Raw genomic sequence first — 25,592 nt, forward strand, 5'->3', positions numbered from 1 at the left:
TCAATTAGTAGCTGCTGTTAGAACTCCTGAAACGACGTTGTTGTTGTTCCCCTTCCCCTGAATCAAAACAAAACAAAGAAGAACACCCAAATCCAATTCAGAACTCCATCACCGATTCAGTCAATATAGGGATTCTCGGTCTCGATATCTTAGTCTTAATCTCTGCAAATCAATCTTCATCAAAACTCAATCACCGATTCAGTCAAACCGATTCATAATATCTCTGCAAATTAGTCTCGAACAGTCAAACCAAATCAAACAGACTCAGTTTCCTACTCGGTCTCTCTCTCTCTCTCTCACTCCTCAACTCAGTCAAAGCAGAACAACGAGGGTGATGGTGGTTTACACAACGAGCAGAGCAGTGAGGTATAACAAGGGACGACGAGGAGAGCAGCTGGTGATTTCAGTCCTCAATTCAGTCTCTCTCTGAAACTGACCCATTATCCCCAAAGTTACACGGTTAGGGATTTGGGTGTTCTTCTTTATTTTGTTTTGATTTAGGGGAAGGGGAACGACGAGTCATTCCCCTTAATGTTTTTTTTTTTTTTTCTTATTTTCTTTTAATTCTGAATTTAAAAAAAAAAAATGCAAAATGGCATCGTTTCAAGAGTTCTAACGGTAGCCACTAACTGAGTTGTAACGGACCCATGCATTGACAAAAATTGAAAGTTAGAGGACTGAATTGACAAAACTGAAAGTTAGAGGACTGGAATGAAAAAATGTGAAAGTTAGAAGATTAGTTTTACATTTTTTCCTAAATAAAAAGATGAATATGTACAGGTTGGGAACATGCCTTTTCTTTAGATTTGGCTCATCACCAACCCTATCTTCATTCTCACTGTCACCTGGTCCAGTTAACTCAACGACGCATGGTGATCCTGGATCCTCACTGTCACTACTACTTTCTTTTGCAGGCTTAAGAGCAACTGTATCAATTAGTGTAAAACTTTCCTTCTATTTTACACTAAAAGCTTTATTTTTCTATTTTACACATCTATTTTTACAAAACACTCACATCAATTTATCCATTCTACCCTCTATTTTATTTAAATAATCATTTTTCTCACTTTTTATTATTATTTTATCTCAAACTCTTTCTCTCCATTCACAAGACTCTTTATTCCAGACTCCTCTCTAAAACTCCTCTCTATTCCAACAAACTCACTCCTCTCTGAAACTCCTCTCTATTCCAAACTCCTCTTTGAAATTCCGATCCAAACACGGCGCTGATCTATTCCATTTGAACTCCAATCCAAGCACGGCATCGATCTCAAACCAACACTCACACACGGTAGAGGATTTGGCGGTGGTAGCAAGGGAAACCGAGGGCGGCAGTAAGGGAGATCAGCCAATGGTAGCAAGGGAGAGTCGGTGTGGGTTTGTACGGCAGATCATGTGGGTTTGTGTTGAGTTTTGTTTGGCTTGATTTTGGTTTGGGTTTGGGATGATTTTTGTTTGGCTTGATTGTTGGGTGGTGTTAAGTTGATGATGGTTGGAGGTTTGTCTTCTTCTTCTTTGCTGTCTCTGTTGGGAAAGAGAGGAACTGAACGATGAGAGAGAAAAAAACAATAAATTATTATTATGCACAGCTACAGTAACCATGCATATTTGCATGATTACTGTAGCAAGGGTGTAAATATACATATTTTTACACCCAGTGATGTGGGCAGTTTTGGAGGAAAATTGTGCAAATTTTAACACTTTTTGAATTTTGCAAACTTTTGCAACCACTGATGTGGTTGCTCTAATAGCGAGTTGTTGTTGAGGTTTTGGATGATTATGAGTGCCTGGGTAGACAATTTCAGTTATGTGTCTTGCAGGAGAACCCTCAACCTTTTTTCTGACAGGACAATTCGGATATGTACATTTGTAGTAGCTTTGTAGATAGTTACGGCCCTTAACAAGCTTCTGCCCATATTTACGCCACTTGTACCCATCATTTGAATCATATTTCTTTTTCTTATCAAAACTTCTCTCACAATTCACTAACCCAGCTTTGAGCCCCTCATCGTAGGGATTAAACTCAAATCCTTTCTTATAAGCAGTTACGACTTCATCGATCTGGCCCAAGTCGAGGTGAGCCGCACGAAGTCGATAATAGCCTCTAGACCAATCAGGCTTGAGCTTTACGGCTTGATAGTTTTTAGACCCCTTAAAAACACAACAAAATTAACCTAGTTAATTAGCCAAGTGATTACTTAGTCCAAATTCCAAATTTAGGTTATCACAATCAAACAATCATATCATGCAAAGCAACGAAAAGATAAATAATACAATGATATGATCACTTAGGAAACCAAACCAGTAAAAACCTGGAGAGGATTTAACATAGTTATCCTCAAGGTAAACCTAAATCCACTATGAAAGAATCGAAGTTGTTCAATAGGACTTAGACCGCTAGCATCCTTTTGCTACCCACCAGAAGAAACTTACTGACACGACCACATGCAAGTTCCGAAACCACAGACTCCTTTCTTGGATTCTCCAGCAATTACAAGAACACCCACTTGTGTTTCTTTAAGTTCTTATGGCAGCAACTGAATGATCATCAAGTTCTTGAACGAATCTCCTTCTTGATAATCCTAAGCTTGTGTAAAGGAAAGCTCCTCAAGATCTCACAAGAGATTTACACAAACAGCAATATGAGCAACACTAAAACGTGGCTAGGGTTTGCCTTATATACCTAGGGCAAATTACAAAACCCTAAACGTTTGAAAACAGACTAAGGCTAAGTTGGAATTCTGCAGAAAACGCATTTGACCCGATTTTCTATTGATCAAGCCTAAGCTTCAATCAATTGAACCGGGCCGAAATGCATTATCAATCCTACATCAACTTCATTCCAACTTTATGTAAAAGAATCAACTTTGAGCAAGACTAAACACGACTAAAAATCTTGTTTTGATCATGGACATCTTGTTTTGATCATGGTTTGCCAACAATACATATTAGAGTTCTAAATACATAAAATCCTAAGTGTTTAGAACCTAACAAACTCCCCTTTTGGCAATCCGTGACAAAATACAACTAAAAGCTCAAAGTTTACAAAGAAAAACCATTTACATAAAAATGCTCATAAAAACAAATTCAATCCTAACTACTATCTATTAGTTGAAAGTGTAGACAGCAGCTCAATTGAATCAACCTGTATATTTCCTGAAACACTAAACAAAATGCATAACCGCATGTGTGACAGAAAAACAAAAACAGTAAATCAACAATTATGCAAACTAACTCTCCCCCTAAGTTAGATACATCAAAAACAATGTTAACTCCCCCTAAACAGAACATTCTTGTATTTTCTAGACATATTTCCACATTTCATCTACATCTCCCCCTTTTTGTCACGAATTGACAAAGATAACTCAAACAAACAGTAACAAAGGTAAAGAGAAAATAGACAATCAAGGGAACACAAAACAAAACACCTCTATAGAAAATAGAGACAACTCCCCCTAGGAACAACAAAGGGTAAAAAACAAGCTTCTCCCCCTATAAAAATAGGAAAAACAAAACAAGTTTTGGGAAAAAAAAATTTTGGGGAAAAATTTAGGAGGTGGGGAAAAGAAAGACACACACACCAAACTTAAAAACTAAGTTGAGGATACGCATGAAGAAAAATATTCTCTCTTTTAATAAATGCAAACTTGACACGATATGACCCATAAACAGTTGCATGAGTAGAGAAAATATTTGCACATTGATTATCCATCATATCTCTTAAGAAAAAAAATTTCTGCAGTTCACAAATAAAAAATAGCATATACTAAAAAGTACATAACTCAAAAATTAATCAATCAATTTTTAAATCAAGTTGAGTACCCAATTTAACAAAGTGTATGCATATTATGTGTGAAAACAATAAGAGATATGACTGCAAAACTGCAAGATGGACACAAAAAAAAAAAAAATCAATGCAATGCATGTGAATCCTAAACATAAATGATGCATGAAAAAAATTTGGTCAAATACTTAAAAACTGAAATTTTTCAGTTTCAATCGATCGAGCATCGATCGAATGCCAATCGAGTTAGGCAGATTCAAACCAAAATTTTTTATCACAATTTCGATCGGTTGAGAGACAGATTCGATCGATCGAAAATCTAGAAAAATCAAAATTTTGAAAAACAGAGCAATTTAATGCAGAAACTCCTCAAAGCACAATATTTCATGAATGAAATGTATGAGTATGAGATTAAAAGTTTTTCAAAAACACTTGAATTCAACCCAGATCTTCCAAAAACAAGTTTTTCAACCAATTTGTCTCCAAAACTCAAACATTAAAGACATTTTGCATCAAAATCCAGACACATGTAATCTTGGATGGTCACAACAAGATCACACACAACATAATGTACCAAGTTTAGCAAAGAGTAACTTGTGTAGTGTGTGCAACTAGCAAAAGCTTAAAAAACATATGATGTGATATGTAAATAGAAATTAATCACAATTTCTACAAAATCCATCACATAGAATTTGAAAGAAACTATCACCAAAAGAGTTACATCATATAACTCTCACATCTCCTAGAAAACAAGTTTGCAATCATGTAAGTTTCTTGATTTGTCTCATATTGTACACACCAATTTTTATTTGATCAGAAACTTATTAAAATAGCCGGGATAATGTACACACCAATTTTATTTGTTTGAATTAACATTTAGTCCAATAATGTACACACCAATTTTAGCATTTAAACCGAGGCTGCATCTTATGATCTTTTTGTGCATCTGCTACACTTTCTCGAGCACAAAATCTTACGATATGCACTAAGGTGTTCATGATTGGCTAGTAAACAATGGTGAGATGGTTATTTATGCATTTCTCAAAAGATTCAAGTCCGACAGTCAAAGATATGTGACTTCAAGATCAAGACAAAGTGATCAAAAACTATAAACATCTCCCACACAACATACACTACAAAGCTCAAACTAGTAAAGTGCAATAAAAGAAACTCGTCCAAGCTAAACAAGGTACATAAACATGTTATGTAAAGATAATATGGCCAATCCTTGATTATAAATCCAAGATGTGAAATACAAAACACAAAAATCTTTTTGGTTTAAAAAAAAATTTATGACTAAAAACAAAAAGCACACATTATGCTAAATGAACAATGCAAATGCAATGCATGACAGTTCTTAATTAACCCATGAGTACATGTACAAACTAATACATACTCATACGAAATCAAAAATAGCTTAGCACATATAAAACACATTCTATTCAAGTTTCTCCACAATATCAAGTATGTTCTAAATTAAGAGAGAGATATCATAATTCATGTAATCCTTAAAACAAATAAAACAAGACACAAAATAAAATATTTTTGTCTTTTTGAAATTTTTCAATGTTTTTGGATTTTTTTTTTTAAAAAAAAACAACTTAAAAAATAAAACAACCAAAAACAGAATCAAGACATGTCCACAAACAATTGAAAGAATTAAATCAGGAACAAGTCAGCAACACTCACCCTAGAGAATTTTTTCTTACCCATATAGCACGAGTCTTCGGTTTTGTAGGTGAAAATCCATGAGAAGCAGAGTGTATTTGAGAGATTACACCAATCTTCTGAGAAAGACTAAAATCCTGCAAATTCCTTTCACAAGCCAACAAGCTCAAATTTTTCAAAAAAATATGAAACAATTTATATGGACTTATGGCAGGAGAAATATCATCACAAATCCTAAACTGAAACACAGAATGCTTAAATTTCAGTTTATGACAGTTAGGACGAATGTGACCATGGACACCACAAAAGTAAGAAACAGGAACAAATTTAGGAACATCAGTATTCCTAGTGGGGTTTCCGGTCACAGGCTTTGATTCTTGCCTCAACAAAGAACAATTTGGTCTAATATGACCAACAACACCACAAAGGTGGCAAGTAGGCACAAAAACAGATTTATTATGCTCTCTAACAGTAGGTTTTAACTTAGGTTTAGAAATTTCAGAGTCTACATCAGAACTTTTACCTTTGTCTAACCTAGCAAAATAAGCCTTTTCTTTATTATTCCTCTTGGAAGGAGGGATATAAACTTTTTCAGTTTTAGGCTTAAAAGAAACAGAAACATTTCTGTTATCAACAGCAGGCTTGGTACTAGTCAAATTTTCAATTTTAGCTTTAGATTCAACTAACTCTTGTTCCAAGCTTTTCATCTTCTCATCTTAAGAGGAAATTTAATTTCTCAAAAATTCATTCTTTTTATTAGATTCATCTAATCTAACAATCAATTCCTCTTTTTCAAGATTAGCCAATTTTAACTATTCCTTAAATTTCTTAGCTATTTTCATAGATTTCAATAATTCCTTACGAAGAGTTTCACAGGCATCAATAAAATCAACAGAAGCATAAGTAGAAACATGATCAGAAAGACACTTCAAATTATCCATGACAACAGGGATCAAGGATCAACTCTTAGATCAAAAGATCTAACACAAAAGAGCAACTTGCTCTGATACCACTTGATAGTTTTTAGACCCCTAAAAAATACAACAAGATTAACCTAGTTAATTAGCCAAGTGATTACTTAGTCCAAATTCCAAATCTAGGTTATCACAATCAAACAATCATATCATGCAAAGTAGCGGAAAGATAAATAATATAATGATATGTTCACCCAGGAAACCAAACTAATAAAAACTTGGGGAGGATTTAACCTAGCTATTCTCAAAGTAAACCTGAATCTACTATGAAAGTATTGAAATTGTTCAACAGGACTTAGACCGCTAGCATCCTATTGCTACCCACCAGTAGAAACTTACTAACACGACCACGTGCAAGCTCCGAAATCACAGATTCCTTCTTTCTTGGATTCTCCAACAATTACAAGCACACCCGCTTTGTGTTTCTTTAAGTTCTTATGGCAGCAACTGAATGATCATCAAGTTCTTGAACGAATCTCCTTCTTGATAATCTTAAGCTTGTGTAAAGGAAAGCTCCTTAAGATCTCACAAAAGATTTACACAAACAGCAATATGAGCAACACTAAAACATGGCTAGGGTTTGCCTTATATACCTAGGGCAAATTACAAAACCCTGAATGTTTTAAAACAAACTAGGGCTGAGTTAGAATTCTGCAGAAAACGCATCTGACCCAATTTTCGATTGATCGAGCCTAAGCTTCGATTGATCGAACCAGGCGAAAATGCATTATCAATCCTACATCAACTTCATTCCAACTTTACATAAAAGAATCAACTTTGAGCAAGACTAAACACGACTAAACATCTTGTTTTGATCATGGACATCTTGTTTTGATCATGGTTTGCCAACAACACACATTAGAGTTCTAAATACATAAAATCCTAAGTCTTTAGAACCTAACACGGCTTTCTCGGCGTTGGCCAAGGCTTCGGAGTACTAGTGGAGGCGAGTGTAGGCGGCGGAGCGGTTTGAGTAGAGGAGGTAGTTGGAGGGACCAACTAACATCGCCGTCGAGAAGTGGCGGATGGCAGTGGAGAAGGTCATGTAGGCCTTGGCTTTGGCTTGTTCGGCCAAGGCATGAGATTGAATTAGAGTGCCGCAGAACGAGTGAGGCTTGTTGGCTTTCACATATATGTTACCGAACAGAAAGTAGGAAATGACTTCGGCTTCTTTGGCAATGACTTGATAAATCCTCGTCAAGATGATTTCATACAGAGAATAAATTGAGAATTTTGATTTGAATTTTTTTCTCTTTCACTTTCTATAACGGTTTGATTAACCAACGCCTTGTTTTTGCTCATATATGTTAATACTACACAGAATCAGTAGGTTGAATGTTCTGGGTTTCAATGAAATAATGACTCACTTAGAAGACCTGAAAGGAAGAACACACAATCAAAAGGCAACTGGGGTGGACTGGCCAAGTACCCTCCGATGATTAAATTAGTTTTGCTCTGGAAAATAAAGTTCCAACTTTTGAGGAGTTCTCTTAGAAAAAACTTACTTTGATTTGATGTAGGCGAGTCCTTATATAGAGGGTCTCGGAACGGTTATTTGCTTAATAACTTTCCCAAGATTTGTGGGAATTAGTAAGTTCAGACATAACCTCCACAACGGCTATGGAAGTTATAACCTCCAATCTTATCCGTCACAACTGCTACTGGAAGTTAAGCATTTGTGAGGAAGTTACGGCGATAAATAAGGGTTTTGTTCTCACTGTGGTCTGGATCTTCAACATATGTGGGTAAATTCCATCATTGAGAATTTCCTAAATGTCACGTGATCGTCCAGGCACTTTTCCATGGACAACCTCTTTAAACACCAGGCCTTTGGCTCCTGGACGACCCCTATGGACGAGCCAGAGATAGTAATATTTTTTTTGCTTCCCCATCATATGTTATTAGTAACTAGTTCATTTGTGGATATACATAGTTTCTACTTTCTATAGAAGAATTTTAGAGTTTTGGGGCCACTGCAGTGGGAGGCGAACGAGACATTTGTTAAAGCTTTCATAGAGAGTTTAGGTTATAAAGGTAATTATAAGTTCTGACTATTGGTTTTTTTTTTTTTTTAAATAAAAAATAACTATAAAAGCCAAACTATTTTGTTAGTTAGCACAATTTTGAAACTATTTGGGGATCTAAAAACTTGAGACCAAAGGACTCGATTTTGGAATGCAAATTGAGTACACTAAACTCGATTCCAACGTTGTGCTGTAGTTGATGTGGAAATTTGTCCACGCATGAAAACCAAGTCTGTAACGCTCGATTTTGGTACCTAGAAAATCAAGTCTGTAACGCTTGATTTCAGTACCCAGCAATAACGAAGCACCAAAGAAGCAATAACAAAGCAACCCAGACAGCGAATGCTTCAGGCGATGGCGGCGAAGGCTGAACACATCAGACTTAATGTGGGTGTGGTTTCTTGCCGCCACTCCAGGTGATGTTGCTGCTCCTCCAGTGGAGGAGAAGAACACATTGGAGTCTAGAGAAGATCTTGCTAGAGGAGAAGCAACCTAGGCGGCGATTCTGACTAAACCCAGGCGGCGAAAGCTTCAGGCAATGACGACAAAAGCTTTAGGCAAGGGAAATCTGATCCGATTAGGTATTTGTTTTGGGTTTATTCCTGGGTTTTTGGGGCTTGGAAGAACAAGGAAGTTCGTCTCTAGTTGTTGAAGCAAAGGAAGCAAAACTAAATTGAGTCCTACGGACTCAAATTCTATTTGACAGAACTCGAGTCCATTTAACTCGTGTTCGATGCCTACGTGGACCAAGTATCCACATCAGCTGCAGATGATGTGGAAATTGAGTTCAGTGTTGTCGATTTAGCATTCCAAAATCGAGTTCTTTGGTCTCGAGTTGTTAGATACCCAAATAGTTTCAAAACTGTGCTAACTAACAAAATTTTTTGGCTTTTATAGTTATTTTCAAAAAAAAAATCTAGTAATAATTTCTTCTATAGTAATTTCCTATACGGTTGGGTACCCTCAAAATGATTTTTCCTTCAAAGAGTTCTTCAAAGGTTTTCCACTTTATAACAAAATCGGTGTTGGCTATTTAATTACTTCTTTTTACTACTTTTAGGATTTTGGTGATATTTATTGTGATTGTGCAATCTAACAAATTATTAACTCTGTAGTTAATTAGAAAATTAAAGTAGTCATAGTTAATCAATTAATCCCTTGCTTAGAAGTTTGGGGTCTAAATCATATATTTTCAATTGGTATAAAATCGTAGATACACTGGATTAGGAATCTATCCCTGAGGACATTTACCTAGCTTTTAGGGTCACTAAGTACAAAACTTTGACCAATATTAGAATGGTTTTGAAAACTCTTTAGGATAAACCATATTAACAAAAAAACTCAAAAGCTTAACAAAGATTATAAAAGCAAGATCAACAACCTTTCTGAGAGATTTAAAAAAAAAAAAAAGAAAAACATTTTCCCCCTAAAACTTTGAAAGAAAGAGGAAGAATGTAATAGATCCTCATGGCCTTGAGGTTTTTTATAGAGGTATTTTGGGGGGGGGGGGGGGGGGGCGTTGGTTGTGCATATCACAAAATCCCTAATATGCCCTTGAAAATTGTGGGCTCGGCAAGTTTTATATAAGAAAAGTGGTCTTAGGGTTTTTTGCCTCTAGGAGTGCATACACAATTGCATGCACCAACCATGCATACACAATTGTATATAGTAACAATGTGAGCCTTTTGGATGTTTGAACTCAAATACTGGTTCAAAAGTATGTAAATATTATTGGAAGTAAATTGTCCAATGCGTTTAACAAAATAAGCCCAAAATAAATAACCCAATCTGATTCAAACCAATATAATGTGGTTTGGTTTAGATTTATCATTTTTACACTGTTTTACTCGGACTTAGTTGATGTGCATTTTTTTTTTACCAAAGTTGATGGAGATAGTTGGTGACATGCTTAGCAATGAGATAATCAAATCAAAAGTGTCACTCTCAGATGAGTCACAACACGCTACATATATCGTTCAATGGCTAATTAATACACATAGACACAATTAGTTAATGTCATAACGAGAACATAAATTTATAATTAGTGATTGTCGGTGGGTGGATTGAAATCATTATCTTCTAACTTACTAATAGCTTAAAACTTTAATTATATTATTTATTGGTTCACTACACTAATAGTAAGGACACAACTTATTTCTTAATAATTTTTGCAACTTATTAAGGTACTAGATTGTAATTAGTTCAACATTTTTCTATCGAAGGATTGATACTATTTTCAATCCCAATCTAATTTTTCAAAAACTTTAAAAAATTACTAGTCTCATCATACGTGCTTTGCGTGCGCGATAAACATTTTTTTTTAATGGTCATAAACATAGGGATGTAGGGACATTTTTGAGCCAAAAAAAATAAGAAACCCAAACAGGGGAAGCCCCTTAAATAATAGTATAGTTTAGAAGCATGCATATAGAGTTGGTGAATAGTACATGTGGCAAAATCCAATTAGTGGAATGGTGGGCCATTACATTTTTTTTTCCTGGTGAAGATAAGAGGAGATGGCAAGAAAGGTTAGTGTGCTGTTGTTTTAGCTTTTTGGAGCACAAAAAACGCTTTTTGCTACCAAAAATCCAAATCGCGTGTTTGGTGAAATTTAGTAAACGTGCTTTTAATAAAAGTCCATTGTTGCAAAACGTGGAGGAAGTCTAAATCGTGTGGCAAGAATTTTGTAACTCAAAACACTTTCTTGGTTGTAAGAGTATTCACATCCGGTTTCTACCAAAAATTCTATTTTATCATCTCAAAAGTTACTTTATCACTTATACCATATTATTTTACAAACACCTAACATCCCAACTTTTATTTTACCATACTACACATTAAAATAATATAAAGTAGAATAAAAATAATATAAAAATATTCTCACTTCTCTCTCTAATCTCTGTTTCTTTTACTCTTTCTCAGCCATCCACCACCACAACCACTGAGCTTGCCAGTCACACCACCCACCATTGAAAGCACCACAAAGTGCTAACCTTTGGTTATCTTGCCAAAGAAAGCAAAGAATGAGAAACCAAGAACAGAAAGCATGCTCATTCTGTTAGGACATATGTGTTTCACATGTTAAGAACATATGTCATGATTTTATGTAATTGGTTTATCTTTTGACAAAATGCACTTTACTTGTATTTGGGTAGATTTAGGATGTGTTTAAATACTTCAAGAAACCATGTTTCAAGATCAAGTGTTGAAGCCTTTAAGTCTATCCAAGAAAACAAGCTGAAAGTGCAAATTCATTAAAGCTCGACAGTTGGCTCGACAGCTGCATCTATCGAGCTTAAGAAAGCTGTTCAAAGTCCGGTGTGCTCGACACCTTCTCGACAGTTGCTCGACACCTCCTATCTGTCGAGGTTTAAGAATTTCAGAATTCAAATTTGATTTTCTTGGGATCTGTGAATATGTCTTTGGTCTTTCTTTTCTCCTAATCCTAGACATATAAAATGATTGTTTTAAAGGCCGTCAAACAGTTCACAAGTTGCACAAGTTTTGAGCAAACTCTGTTCAAGCAAATTGTGACCGGAGACGAAGTTCTTGCCCTAGTTCATCTCTTTCTCTTGAAGAAGTTGCTGTGTATTTGCACCGTAGGGTTTTGTGACCAAGCATCTTCTTGATCTTCATTGTGTGGATGAACTGAAGAACTTTGCAGTCAACAACCTTCTTAGTTGGTGATTGAAGTCGCGTACTGGGATCCGCGCAATTGGTTAGTCACGTACTTGGGAGTCGTGCATAAAAAATGGGAACTGTCACTACAGAACAAATCCAATTGGGTATTGGGGTAAGGGTTCAACTGTAGGTTGGTAAGGTACTTGAGATTCCTTTACTTGTAACCGCTTGTTGTGATAATAGTGGAGTTTCGGGAGTGGTGACCTAAAAATCACCCGGTGGGGTTTTTGCCATTAGGTTTTCCCTATTCGTAAACAAATCACCGTGTTATTTATTTTCCGCTACATGATTAGTTTATTGGTGATTTGTTTGTGCTACCACGCATTTGCATGATAAATTGATTAATTAATAACTTGGCTAATTAATTAATTAATTTTTATCACAAGGGGTCATTCAATTTGTGGCCTATCAAGTGGTATCAGAGCAGGCACACTCTGATTAGGGTTTAATATTTGCTGTGTTGATCCATTGACCCCTGTTTGTCATGGATAGAGGACAGTCATTAATCATACCTCCTTTATTTGATGACACTAACTATGCATACTGGAAGGTACGCGTGAGAGCTTTCTTGTAGTCTTTAGATGAAAAAGTATGGCAAGCTGTCGAGATTGGTTGGACTAAGCCAAAGGAAACACCGGCCGATTAGGATGAAGCCAAGATCAAGGCGACAAATTTCAACAGCAGGGCATTGAATGCTTTATTCAGTGCAGTCACCAATGAGGAGTTCAAGAAGATATCCTCTATTGAAACTGCTAAGGAAGCATGGACCATCCTCCAGACAACCTATAAGGGTACTAAGGCGGTTAAGGACTCAAAGCTTCATAGGCTCACTACAAGCTTTGAAGAGATAAAGATGGAGGAGGATGAGTCATTCGATGAGCTCTATGCCAAGCTAAAGGACATAGTGAACTCAGCCTTCAATCTTGGGGAAACCATTCCTAAATCCAAAATTGTGAGGAAAGTGCTTAGATCTCTACCCGAGAGATTCCATGCCAAGATTACGGCAATAGAGGAATCAAAGGATATTGACAAGATTCCTCTGACTGAGCTGGTTGGAAACTTGCAGACCTACGAGCTAGGGTTGACAAAAATAGGCAAGTCGGGTAAAAGCAAAAGCATTGCTTTGAAGGCCAAGAGCAGTGAGACGGATGAGTCTTCAGATGATGAAGATTCCAAGATGAAGTCCTACATCACCAGGCAGTTCAAGAAGTTTATGAAGAACGCAAATGGAAAAGGCTTCGACAAGGACCGCAGGTAATCCAGTTCTTCTCAGTTTAAAAGCCAAGACAAAGGGAAGAAGGATGCTAAGGAAGGTGGTCAGTACACTGTTCCCGCAGGACCTAAGTGCTTTGGGTGTCAAGACTTCGGTCACATGAAACATGAGTGTCCTACATATCTCAAGAGCATTGGGAAAAGCAAGGCACTTGCTGCTACCTTGAGTGACACCGAGCCTGAGGATGATTTCGACAATGAGGATGACGGAATCTTGAATGCCTTCACTGCCACTGTTGATCCTACTGATGGGATTGTTGAAGATGTGGTTGAAGAAGAGGAATTGGTGGAATCTAAGTTTGAGAAGATGGATAATCAAGATGACATTCATACAGCCTATGAGAAACTATACAAGCTTTCTGAGAAGCATGAGAAATTATATAGGCTAACCACTAAGAAGCTCAGTGATGTGGAACTTGACTGTGAGGAGCTTTCCACAAAGTTTAATAAGGCTAATCAGACTATTGGAGTACTGAGGTTTGAGAACAATTTCTTGGCTGAAAAGACCAAGAAGATTGAAGCGAAGCTGTTTCAAGTCAGAGCTCAGTTGGAGAGGACTTCAAGTGCAAAGCTTGATGAGATGCTCAGCATTCAGAAATCTGCTTCAGATCGAACAGGTTTAGGGTATGGTCTTTCTTCCTCTAATACTGCTTCTTCTAGTATTACTGTTTTTGTTCCTCCTGCTAATAATGTTAAAATTGAGAACAATGAGATTAAAACTGAATTAGCTAGTGAGAACATAGACAATGGTAAATTTATCTTAGGAGCACCCCCTAAGCTTGAGAAGAAAGATGTTAAAAACCTAGGGTTAAGAAGGCTAACTCTCAAAAGCCTAAACAAAAGAAGCAGCATCTCTTTCATCATTGTGGAGCTGTCGGTCATACTCGACCAAATTGCTACAAGTGGCTTGCCACTCAACAGAGCAACAGCATGATAGCATCTGGGAACCAGAATCAACTTCAATCCTCTCTTTCTCCCCTTGGAGATCTTCTCAAAGCCCTTATGTTCCTTTCGAACTTGAACGGTTTTAATTTTTCCCCTTCACCGCAGGTTCAAGGGTTTGCTAGACGGAAAGGTTCTTCCAAGGTGTGGAAGGAAAAGAGCTCCAAGTGATTCTGTCACTTTTCTCTCTCTCTCTTCTTGTTTTGTGTGTGCATTACTTATGTGTTTTGCTTTCAAGTTTTGAGTCAGTCTATTTTTTATGCTTTAGTTGTTTAACATGTTTTTGTTGTTTTTTTCAGTTTTGCTTTGTTTTGTTTTTCATATAAAAATTATAAAAAAATTGAAAAATCAGAAAAATACAAAAATAGTGTGTGTTTTGTGTACATTGGTACTTGTGTACCTTGGATGGCCATTGAAACAAAGTCTTCTAAACTTTGTATCATTTGTAGTTTAGATGAGCATCTCTATGCACAACTAAGCAAGTGAGTTTTGTGGCTCTTGTTAGTGATGAGTAAGATTAAGTTATCTCTTGTACTTAACACTCGTATCACTCTTTTTGACGGGAAGAACTAAAAAATCTTGAGAGAAAGGCATTAATAACCATCTCACCACTGTTGCCCGCCAATCATAATATGACACATGTATGTTTCGGCATAGATAAAGTGCAGTGTCAATGACATTTGTGTGCTTTGTCAATGACATTTGTGTGCTTAGGTATAGCAAAATTGGAATGTCAAATATCATTGGATATTTCTTTTCTCTCTCTAACATGCACATGCATGATATGCTTAAAAGAAAAAAATGCAAAGAAAAATAAAAAGCAAAAAGATCAAAAATACTTTAAAAATGATTGCAAGCGTGTATTCTAGGAGATGTGAGAGTTGTAGGATGTACCTTGAAGGTGATAGTCCCCATCAAGCAGTTATGATTGTGTGTGAGTTAAAGTGATTTTCTCATATCTCAAATCGTCATAACATGTATACACTTATGCAATCTTGCGATGTTTTTCACACACAACACGCAATATTCTTTGCTATTCTTGATACATGTGCAGGTACAATGTGATTTGACCATCACAAGGTTTTACATGTGTTAATGTATACTCACTAAACTGTCTTGACTTGTTTTTGAAATATAAAATTGGTTAGACTTGTTTAGTGTGTGTGTGTGTTTCTTTTTAAAGATCCATGTGCTTAAAATTTTTATTAAGAGATGATTTTGAGAGCTTAATATATTGATTGGATCATTGGTTGAGTTGCAAGTTGGATTGCATTCATGTCTGTGTTTTTCACATCTCGAAAAACTGGTTTTAAAAGCTGGCTTGACACCTCCTCGATACCTTCTCGATACCTTGCTGTCTGTCGAGCTTCTTCAGCTTTTTCTTATCGCAATCCCGACAGCTTCTCGATACTTGGTGGATCGATCGTGAATGGGTCTGCATCCTCGATAGCTTCTCGACACTTGGTGGATCGATCGAGCTTCTGTTCTTGATTCTGTTGGATGTTTCTCAACACCTCCCTTGACAGGTGTCTCGATACCTCTCGACAACTGAATCTGTCGAGATTTACTGCTGGCACTATTTAAGCACCCTGTGCGATCTGGAACTCATTTCATTCGATCTCTCTCTCGATACTTCTTTGTTTTCTCTCCCAAACTTTCTCATCTCACTCCAATCTTTGTTCCTCAAGGTTTCTTCAAGCTTTTTCAAGTTTTTTTTTTTTACTTGGTAAGCTTCTAATCCTTTCACATTCATGCATTTCATGTTTTGAAACCTAGGTTTTGGGGTTTTTGAAAACTTTTGGGGTTTTTCAAAATTGATGAGTTATTATTGAAATTTTGGGATGAGTTTTCACTTAAACAAATTTAAAACCTCATACATTGCATCACATTAGCATTATGATAGTATTGTCATGCATTTAGATGTGTGCTATCTGTTTGTGTGTTGATAGGTTTGGATTGGGCTGAGCCCATGATGCAATTTCTTTTGCATGTCACATGTTCATGCATTTCCCATGCATACGTACTCTCTTTTCAATATATTTGTTATATTTGAAATTGTTTGAGACTTTTCTGATTGTCTTTCTTTTTCTCCCTCTCTTTCTGTTTACGTTAGTCGTGTCTATGGCACCTAAGTGTAAATCCACTCTAGCCCGGAACCCTCTTCGTTCCGAAGCTTCTTTGCCCTCTGATCCTACACTATCTCATATTTGGTTCCATGATCATGATGCCTTTAAGGCATTCTCGGAGAACTTTTCTAGACAAGGCATTCATTCGGAACACCGAGTCATTCTGTTGGACTTTGCCGACATCGACCTTCCCTCTGTCATTCATAGTAGGGGATGGGAGTCACTGTGTGACGTCCCGGTCACTTGTCCTCTCGTGCTTATCCAGGAGTTTTACTCCAACATACACGGGATTGATTGTTCAGTACCTCTTTTCTTCACTCGCGTTCGAGGTACGCGCATTCCTATCACACCGCAACTTGTTGCAGATGTACTTCGGGTCCCTAGGATAGAGTTTCCTGACTATCCTAGTTGTGAGCGTCTGAGGACTGTGTCTAGGGATGAGCTCATGTCTATTTTTTGTAAGCGCCCTTCTGTTTGGGGTGAGCGTCTGTTTACACCATGTCGACCTTTTGCTAAAGGTCCTAGATTCATGAACATGGTGATGACTTTTGTTTTGCATCCACTCTCTTACTATAACTCCATTACAGAGCCTCGTGCTCAATTTTTGCTATCTCTTTTTGAGCATCTTACTATAAATTTCCCTTCTCATTTCATTTTCTCTATTATAGATGTTCATCTAGATTTGGCGTCCCGTGATAAGCTCATCTTTCCTTCCGCTATCACGAGGATCTTACGCCATTTTTCTGTTCCTTTTCCCTCTTCCGACCATTTTACCGTCATGTGTGCCATAGATTACGCTACTGTTAAACGTAGTGAGGCCCAGTTTCGGTCGAGGCAATCGGATTCTGCAACTCCTCCCTCCCGTTCAGCTCCATCCACATCCGCTCCTCCCTCTTCTTCGGGCGATGTGACTTTAGGAGACATCATGGCGCAGTTGCAGCGCATGGATGCTCGCCTAGATACACTCTCTACGGAGTTGTATCAGGTGAACGTTCGTGTCGGTCGTATTGCACGGCGACAGGCGTCCATGGGTGGTTTTGCTCCTAAGGCTACTCCTTCACCACCTTCTCCCGTGGCTTTTGATTCTAAGGATGAGGATGATGATGATGGTGATGACGATGATGTTTCGGATGATGCTGATGGAGATGCTAACTCTACTGATGAGATGTCTACTTGACACTCTTACCCTTTATCACTCGTGACAAAAAGGGGAGTAGTTTTGGTTATGAGAGTAGTCATTCTTAGGGGGAGAGTTAGTATAGGACCATTTTGTTAAGAGGAGTGTTCATATGTTCATTTGAGGGATGTAGTGAGGATAGTATGTATCTTTTCTTTTCTTTCTTTTTAGATACATTATTCTTGTACATGAGGTCTTGTGACCATTTATAGACATACATTGTACTTATCTCTTTATTTATGTTAATGTATGTTTTTTCTTTCACCTATCTCTTCATGTGTTGTTTCTTTTCTCCCTTAATACACATGTTTCTTATACTTGTATGCAATCTATTATTTCTGTTTCACACAAAGATGCCTTGATGATTTTTGTTTAAAATGTTTCAGAAATACAAGTTGTCAAAGTCTACTTGCCATAAACTCTCTTCTTGCAAAGTTTTTCAAGAGTTTGTATTAGGATAGATTTTATTGTATTCAACAAGTGAATATGAGTTGAGTGATTTATGACTTCTCTCATATGTTCATTTGTTTGTTGTGGTTTTGTCACGGATTGCCAAAGGGGGAGATTGTTAGGACATATGTGTTTCACATGTTAAGAACATATGTCATGATTTTATATAATTGGCTTATCTTTTCACAAAACGCACTTTACTTGTATTTGGGTAGATTTAGGATGTGTTTAAATACTTCAAGAAATCATATTTCAAGATCAAGTGTTGAAGCCTTCAAGTCTGTCCAAGAAAACAAACCGAAAGTGCAAATTCATTAAAGCTCGACAGCTACATCTATCGAGCTTAAGAAAGCTGTTCAAAGTCCGGAGTGCTCGACACCTTCTCGACAGCTACTCGACACCTCATATCTGTCGAGGTTTAAGAATTTCAGAATTCAAATATGATTTTCTTGGGATCTATGAATATGTCTTTAGGATTTCTTTTCTCCTAATCCTAGACATATAAAAGAATTGTTTTAAGGGCCGTCAAACAGTTCACAAGTTGCACAAATTTTGAGCAAACTCTGTTCAAGCAAATTGTGACCGGAGACGAACTTCTTGCCCTAGTTCATCTCTTTCTCTTGAAGAAGTTGCTGTGTATGTACACCATAGGGTTTTGTGACCAAGCATCTTCTTGATCTTCATCATGTGAACTGAAGAACTTTGCAGCCAACAACCTTCTTAGTTGGTGATTGAAGTTGTGTACTGGGATCCACGCAATTGGTTAGTCACGTATTTGGGAGTCGTGCATCAGAAAGGGGAACTATCAATACAGAACAAGTCCAATTGGGTATTGGGGTAAGGGTTCAACTGTAGGTTGGTAAAGTACTTGAGATTCCTTTACTTGTAACCGCTTGTTGTGATAATAGTGGAGTTTCGGTAGTGGTGACCTAAAAATCACCCGATGGGGTTTTTGCCGTTAGGTTTTCCCCATAAGTAAACAAATCACCGTATTATTTATTTTCTGCTGCATAATTAGTTTATTGGTAATTTGTTTGTGCTACCACGCGTTTGCATGATAAATTGATTAGTTAATAACTTGGCTAATTAATTAATTAATTTCTATCACATGGGGTCATTCAGTTTATGGCCTATCACATTCAACCACAAATCAACAAACCCACCGATCAACCACAACCCACCATGACCTACAGCAGCCCACTGATCAACCACAACTCAGCAAACCCAACCCAGCAAAACCCATTGCTCATTCAAACTTAAACCTATGGCAACCCACTAATTAACAACCTATAACCACCGATCAACCTATCAACAACCCATAACCACCGATCCCGAAACCCATTAAACCTTGTTAGAATCCACCCCAAAATTAGAATCCACCCCATTAGAAATCCATAACAAAAAATCAAAACCCACCCAAAATCCATAGAAAAAACCCACCCGGTCTTACCACGTCGTGACCACGCCCATCTCCACCATGCACGACCCATACTGATCCCCACCACTGCACGAACCCTATTGGAACACATAACCACCAATTCCAAAACCCATTAAACTTGAAACCTATCAAACTCAAAACCCAGCTAAACCCATAAACAACCCATAACCAAACCCATCAACCATCGTGAGAGAGAGACCCATCAACCACGCTGATCGCCGATCTAGAAACACCTCCATGCCATGCCACCACCAGACACATGCCGGACCCACGACCCATGCCAGAAAAAATCACCACCGTGAGAGAGATATGTGAGAGAGAGGCTTGGAATGGAGAGAGAGAGAGAGAGAGAGAGAGAGAGAGAGAGAGAGAGAGAGAGAGAGAGGAGATGAGAGATTGACGAAGAGAGAGAAAGAGGAGATATTTAAAGGTATGGAATAAAAAATATTATATCGGTTTCCAATTGTGCTACAGTACCGTCACAAATTTGTGACGATACTGTAGCACAATTGCAAATTTTTTTACCATTACAATACTGGGTAACGCGTGTTTTTGATGCTTGGATGCTAAATAATCGCAACATATACCATTTGCATCACCGAGTATGAATGCTCTAAGTATTTCAAAAGGAACTATCAATAGATAAATCCTTGTACTTACTACTGAATTATCAAGAAAAAATCAATCAATCATTGATTCAATTATTGAAATAATAATTATTTTAATTTAAAAATATAAAAGTTAAAAATGCATTAAAAAAAATACGAGCAGTAAAATGATATGATATTTAAATTAAAAAATGGGTTTAAGTTACACCTGGTGTAATTCTTAGAAAGTTACACATTTTTTACACCGTAGATTTCTAAAAAATCAAATGGTTAAAAAAATATCATTAAATGTTACTATTACTTTCCATTTTTTGCCTAATTAATATTAGCATTTTTTTTTTCTCTATTTCCTTATTTAATTGGTTTCCACTTTCCACTTGATTAGAAGATACACATCCATTTTCAATACCTTGCAAATCATATTTATATCCACTAAAGAGTACCTCCACAATAACCAAACCTCCTGTTTCGACAAAAATTTATACCAAATTTTTTATTTTCATGCAGATGGGTAGATCTGGATAGATTTTCATTTAAATGACTCAATCTTACTTCAAAAAAGAAAGAGAGGAGAAGCAAATCAAGTGACTTAATCTTACTCTCTTTTTATGTAGATACAGATTGTAAGGACCCGTTTCGCAGCCCAAGCCCAAGTTGTATGATCTTGGCCCAGTGAGCCCAGTACAATGAATTTGTAGAGAGTGGGTCAAAGAACTAAGCCTTGGACAACGGCTAGTATTGAATTAAATGACAATCAAACACAAATAAGAGATTTTGATATCAATGGACTTACAGTTCGAGGAGGTCTTACTTTTGTAAATTGATCACAATTGGGTACAAGTGCAATTTAGATTACTACAATGTTCTCTTTGATGAATTTTTTCATTCTTTTCTCATAGAGGGCCTCTCACATTATATAGCTCCCTTGAGATCATCTTGATCCTACACTTGTTGACCATTTGAGCCCTTACTTGAGTGTCTATCCTATCAGACACCCTCTTTGGTTTCCCGTGAGTGGTGGTAACCAAGACAACACTATTCAGGGGTCTTCTCCACATAAATGCGGCAAAAAAATAGCTGCAGTGCATTTAATGTGGTGGTAGCAGCTTTCCCTTAAATATTTTTGGGTTTCCTTCCTTCTCATATGTTCATGAGGCACGTCCCTATTCTTGAAGCCTCTTGGAGGGTCACTCTAATTGCTGAAATAAATACTTGAGTTGCATTCATCATATCTGAGGAGAAGTTTCTCCTCAGACCACCTTCCATTCATTCCTTTCTCATGAGACTTTAAATCAGAACCCCTTATAACCATTTGTCCCTCCTCGGACCATTCAACGTCCTCGGACAAAACCCAAGGCCTAATATATGATTTTGGGCCCTTATCTCTACACAGATAAATTTTCATTTTATGTTTTGAATTTTAGTGTTTATTGAAATAAATAAAATCATAGTAGTGATTCTAGTGATTTGGTGAAGGTGGAACTGAGGATTATTTCCCCAGTTGATTGGCGTTGAGCATCTTTGACGTTGATCATACCCAAAGGTCCCAAATTTGGCCGCCAATCACTTCTATGATTTTTTTTGGATAATATCCTTGATAGTTGATAGTATTGGGTCATAATATATCAAGGTCACAAACTGTTGAAAAAATATTTCCATAGAGTTGCTTGATTTTTTTTTCCGATAATCTCTACAGAGTTGCTTGATAGTATTGGATAATGTCCTGCAACTGTTTGCCACTATCCTTAGTTTTTTACAAATTTCTACTCTACATGGGAGATACAAACCTAGGAGAGAAGAGAGAATATGAGCACATTTTTGGAGTAGAGACAAATATGGAAATTCTTAAATAAGGGATAATAAATGGGATGGTAATCAATGAGTTTAATTTTTTGACCGTTAGATTTACTTAAATCTAATGGTGTAGAAAATGTGTAACTCTTTAGAGTTACACTAGGTGTAACTTGAACCCATCTCTTAAATTAAAAATAAACATGCTATTATATAATTAAAAACTAAAAATAGGATATTTGAATTTGTCTTGCAACTTCTTTTCTTTCAATGAAAATTTTTACATCCAATAGTATACTACTAGAAATGCATTGTGATTCTTCAAGCCATATAGTGTAAGAGTTCAAATCTTCTGTTCCATTTTTCCTATTGCCAATTTTCTGTATTCTTAATTAAATGCTAATTTTCTACATACTTAATTAAATGCTAATTTTCTGTATTCTCTTTTTTTAGTTTCCTAAAATAAAACCAAAACATCCCCACCGGTCACTACCATTGGTCCACCACCATCAACCAGCGCCGGTGCCACTACAAGTCTACAACGGCCATCTATTAACACCTCGTTGTTTTCAAATCCATGACTAGGTACAGGTATAGAGAAATTGTGTTGTCCTTTCATCAACTAGCATCTATTCATCGAATCCACCAACCGATGGTCTATTTTGGTAGATTGATAAAGTATATTAGAAAACAAAAAACTAATATCAAGTGGCTTTGTGGCTGTGATTTTCTTTTGGTATTTAACATAAACTACGTTCAGTATATACTTTGATATTATTGTCTTAGGAATTTAGGATCCTACATTTGCTTTTGAAATAAAAGGGGACTGTTTCACGATATGGGAGTATGCATGGGTCCATTTGGTTCAATTTTAAAAAGAATTTCATAATAAAACAAACGTTGACCCCTTGAGAATACCAACCATCCAACATATTCTAAAAATTGTACAGTATATTGGAGCATAAACATAACTGGTGGTGGATGGTCGTTGATGAAGTGGCAGCAGCGCTAGTTGGTGGTGGTGGACTAGTGGTGGTGGCTAGTGGGGATGTGTTGGTTTTTATTTTATTTATTTTAGGAAACTGAAATAAAAAAAAAGAAGAAAATTAGTATTTAATTAAGTAGGTGTACACATGGCAACTTTTTATTTGTGGAGCATATAGTAGGATTGGGAAAGTGAGATAAAAGATTTGAACTCACAGTGTAATACATAATTTGCCAATTCTATTGTTGCTCGCGCTCCTCTTCCCTAAATGAACTCAGCCCAATGACAGCACAGGTGGCCACCATATAGAAGCTCTCATAGTCATGAATTATGATTGCCATGGCTGCCATATTACTCTCCTTTTTTCAAGTTAACTGCTACATTTACCTTGCAAACTTCTTGTGGACTTAAGAGTGAATTTGTCAATGAGATCCTCAGCATCATAAGCAATTTTTGTGATCTCTGCTACCCAACTTCGCACACGTGCATCTTGTTCCTGCTTGCGGTACCCATTGTCAAATTCTCTCTCTCTCTCTCTCTCTCTCTCTCTCTTGTAACCTTTCTAGAATACCTTATGTTTCTCTCACTAACCTCACACATTTTCTTTCTCCAATCTTTTCCTTCCACGTTTTTAGAATATTATCACCCTCATCACCATGTGGAAAGAATTGGATGGCAGAAGGGAAAATTCTCTCTTGAGGTGGAACCTAAAGACAACCTAGTAGTTGATAAACTTCTCTAGAAAATTAGTGAAGGGGATAATTATTAAACTAGAATGTTATAAATGAAGTAGAAGTTAGGCTCTATTTGGATGTAAGATGGGATTCATGGGAAAGTGAAACTTTGAGGATGGAAAATATTGGGAAAATATAAAATATTTGTATTTTTTATCATGTGTGTTTGGTAAAAATTGCAGAAAAGTGGAATGATAAAAAGAAAAGTACTATTATGTTTTTATTATTAAAAGCATAATGATGAAAAAATATGGATAATTTTGTACTTTCTTTCTTAATACCATCTTCTCTCTCTTATTTCGACTAATTTGGAAGGAAAAAATGGTGAGTTCATAATCTTCAAATGGAAAACTTTATCCACTCCCTTTTTTTTCTTTTCCTTTTTATTCCAACCAAACAATGAAAAATTATGGACCCTTTTAGTAAGAGATTTTTAATATCGTTGTTTAAATGTTATAAAAATACATGGAGATGAAAAAGTGTTGTGAAAATACGTGTTGTGGTATTTAAAATTATTGTTTAAACAATAGTACCAAACAACTCCTATATTTTTCTCTTTTTTCTCTCTTATTTTCCATTATCGCCATTTTCACCCGAACCAAACATAACATTAAAGTAGTAAACTAGAATCTTGTTACATACTTCCTATGAAATTATGAAATGGTATTACAATTTTATTTGGAAGTAATGGGGGAGTTTAAGTGTAGCATGTACCACCACCAAAATGGCCTTCTCTAGTGGTAGATAACGGACCTCGGCTTCATGTAATGACTTGCTCACATAATAAACTGGCCTTCGTGTGCCACTATCAACTTGTATCAACACCAAGCTTACAGCATGAGGGGTTACAACAATATAAGCAAACAGGACCTCATCCATCTAAGGACTGGACATAATAGGCGGCCGAGAGAGATATTCCTTAAGCCGCTAAAAGGCTAAAGCACACTCCTCAATCCACTCAAATCCCTTCCACTTATTCATCAACAGGAGGAAAGGTCTGCATCTATCCACTGACCGAGAGATAAACCGGTTCAAGGTAGCAGTTATTCTAGTTAGCTTCTGGACTTCCTTGAGATTTGGAGGTGGTTGTAAACTGTTAATTGCCTTAATCTAATCGGGGTTAACCTCACTTCCCCAGTGAGTTACCATGTAGCCTAGAAACTTGCTTGACGCCACACCAAAAGAGCATTTGGAAGCATTAAGGCGTAACTTGTGTTTCCTTAGAATTTCAAAAATGTTCCCGAGGTCTCTCACATGCTCGAACACCACCTTACTCTTCACCACCATATCGTCTATATAGACCTCAATACTTTTGCCCAACTGTGGTTCAAACATTCTAGTTTGATAGGTAGACCCTGCATTTTTCAAACCAAAATGCATTACTTTATAGTGGTAGTTTCCAGTGGGAGTGACGAAAGCTGTTTTTTCCTAATCACCTAGGGCTAGTGGTATTTGATGGTATCCTTGAAAGGCATCTAAGAAGCTCATCTGAGGATGGCGTACAGTTGCATTCACCAGCTGGTCTATCCTAAGCATAGGGAAGGGATCTTTTGGACAAGCCTTAATTAGATCTGTGAAGTCCACACACACTCGCCACTTCCCATTCTTCTTCTTTACCACCACAGTATTGGCCAACCACTCAAGGTAGAATACCTCCTTAATAGCCCTTGCCTGTTTAAGCTTTATCATCTCATCTTTGACAGCATCAGAATGATCCTTGGACGAACGCTGAGGTGGTTGCTTCTTGGGGGTGACAGATGGATTAACATTTAAATGATGGCAGATGAAACTTGGATCCACCCTTGGGGCTTCATAAGCGTTCCATGTGAACACATCAACATTTCTCCTAAGAAACTCTATTAGTTCTTCCTTCTCTTGAGGAGGTATCTGAACTCCAATTTGAAAGAACTTCTCCGGATCATCACCAATAACAACCAT

The 25,592-nt window shown here is 36.9% G+C and overlaps 1 protein-coding gene across 1 annotated transcript; it reads right to left on the minus strand.

Annotated features, from left to right (window-relative positions):
* On the minus strand, positions 1-25,592 carry LOC115974094 (probable WRKY transcription factor 26). The gene is made up of 4 exons (XM_031094311.1): positions 25,308-25,592; positions 1,720-2,151; positions 823-954; positions 1-57 (listed from the first exon to the last, which is right to left on the minus strand). The coding sequence occupies exons 1-4, from the start codon at positions 25,590-25,592 to the stop codon at positions 1-3; spliced, it is 906 nt and encodes a 301-aa protein (XP_030950171.1).

The sequence above is a fragment of the Quercus lobata genome, chromosome 2, assembly GCF_001633185.2.
Source record: "Quercus lobata isolate SW786 chromosome 2, ValleyOak3.0 Primary Assembly, whole genome shotgun sequence".
NCBI classification, from domain to species: domain Eukaryota; kingdom Viridiplantae; phylum Streptophyta; class Magnoliopsida; order Fagales; family Fagaceae; genus Quercus; species Quercus lobata.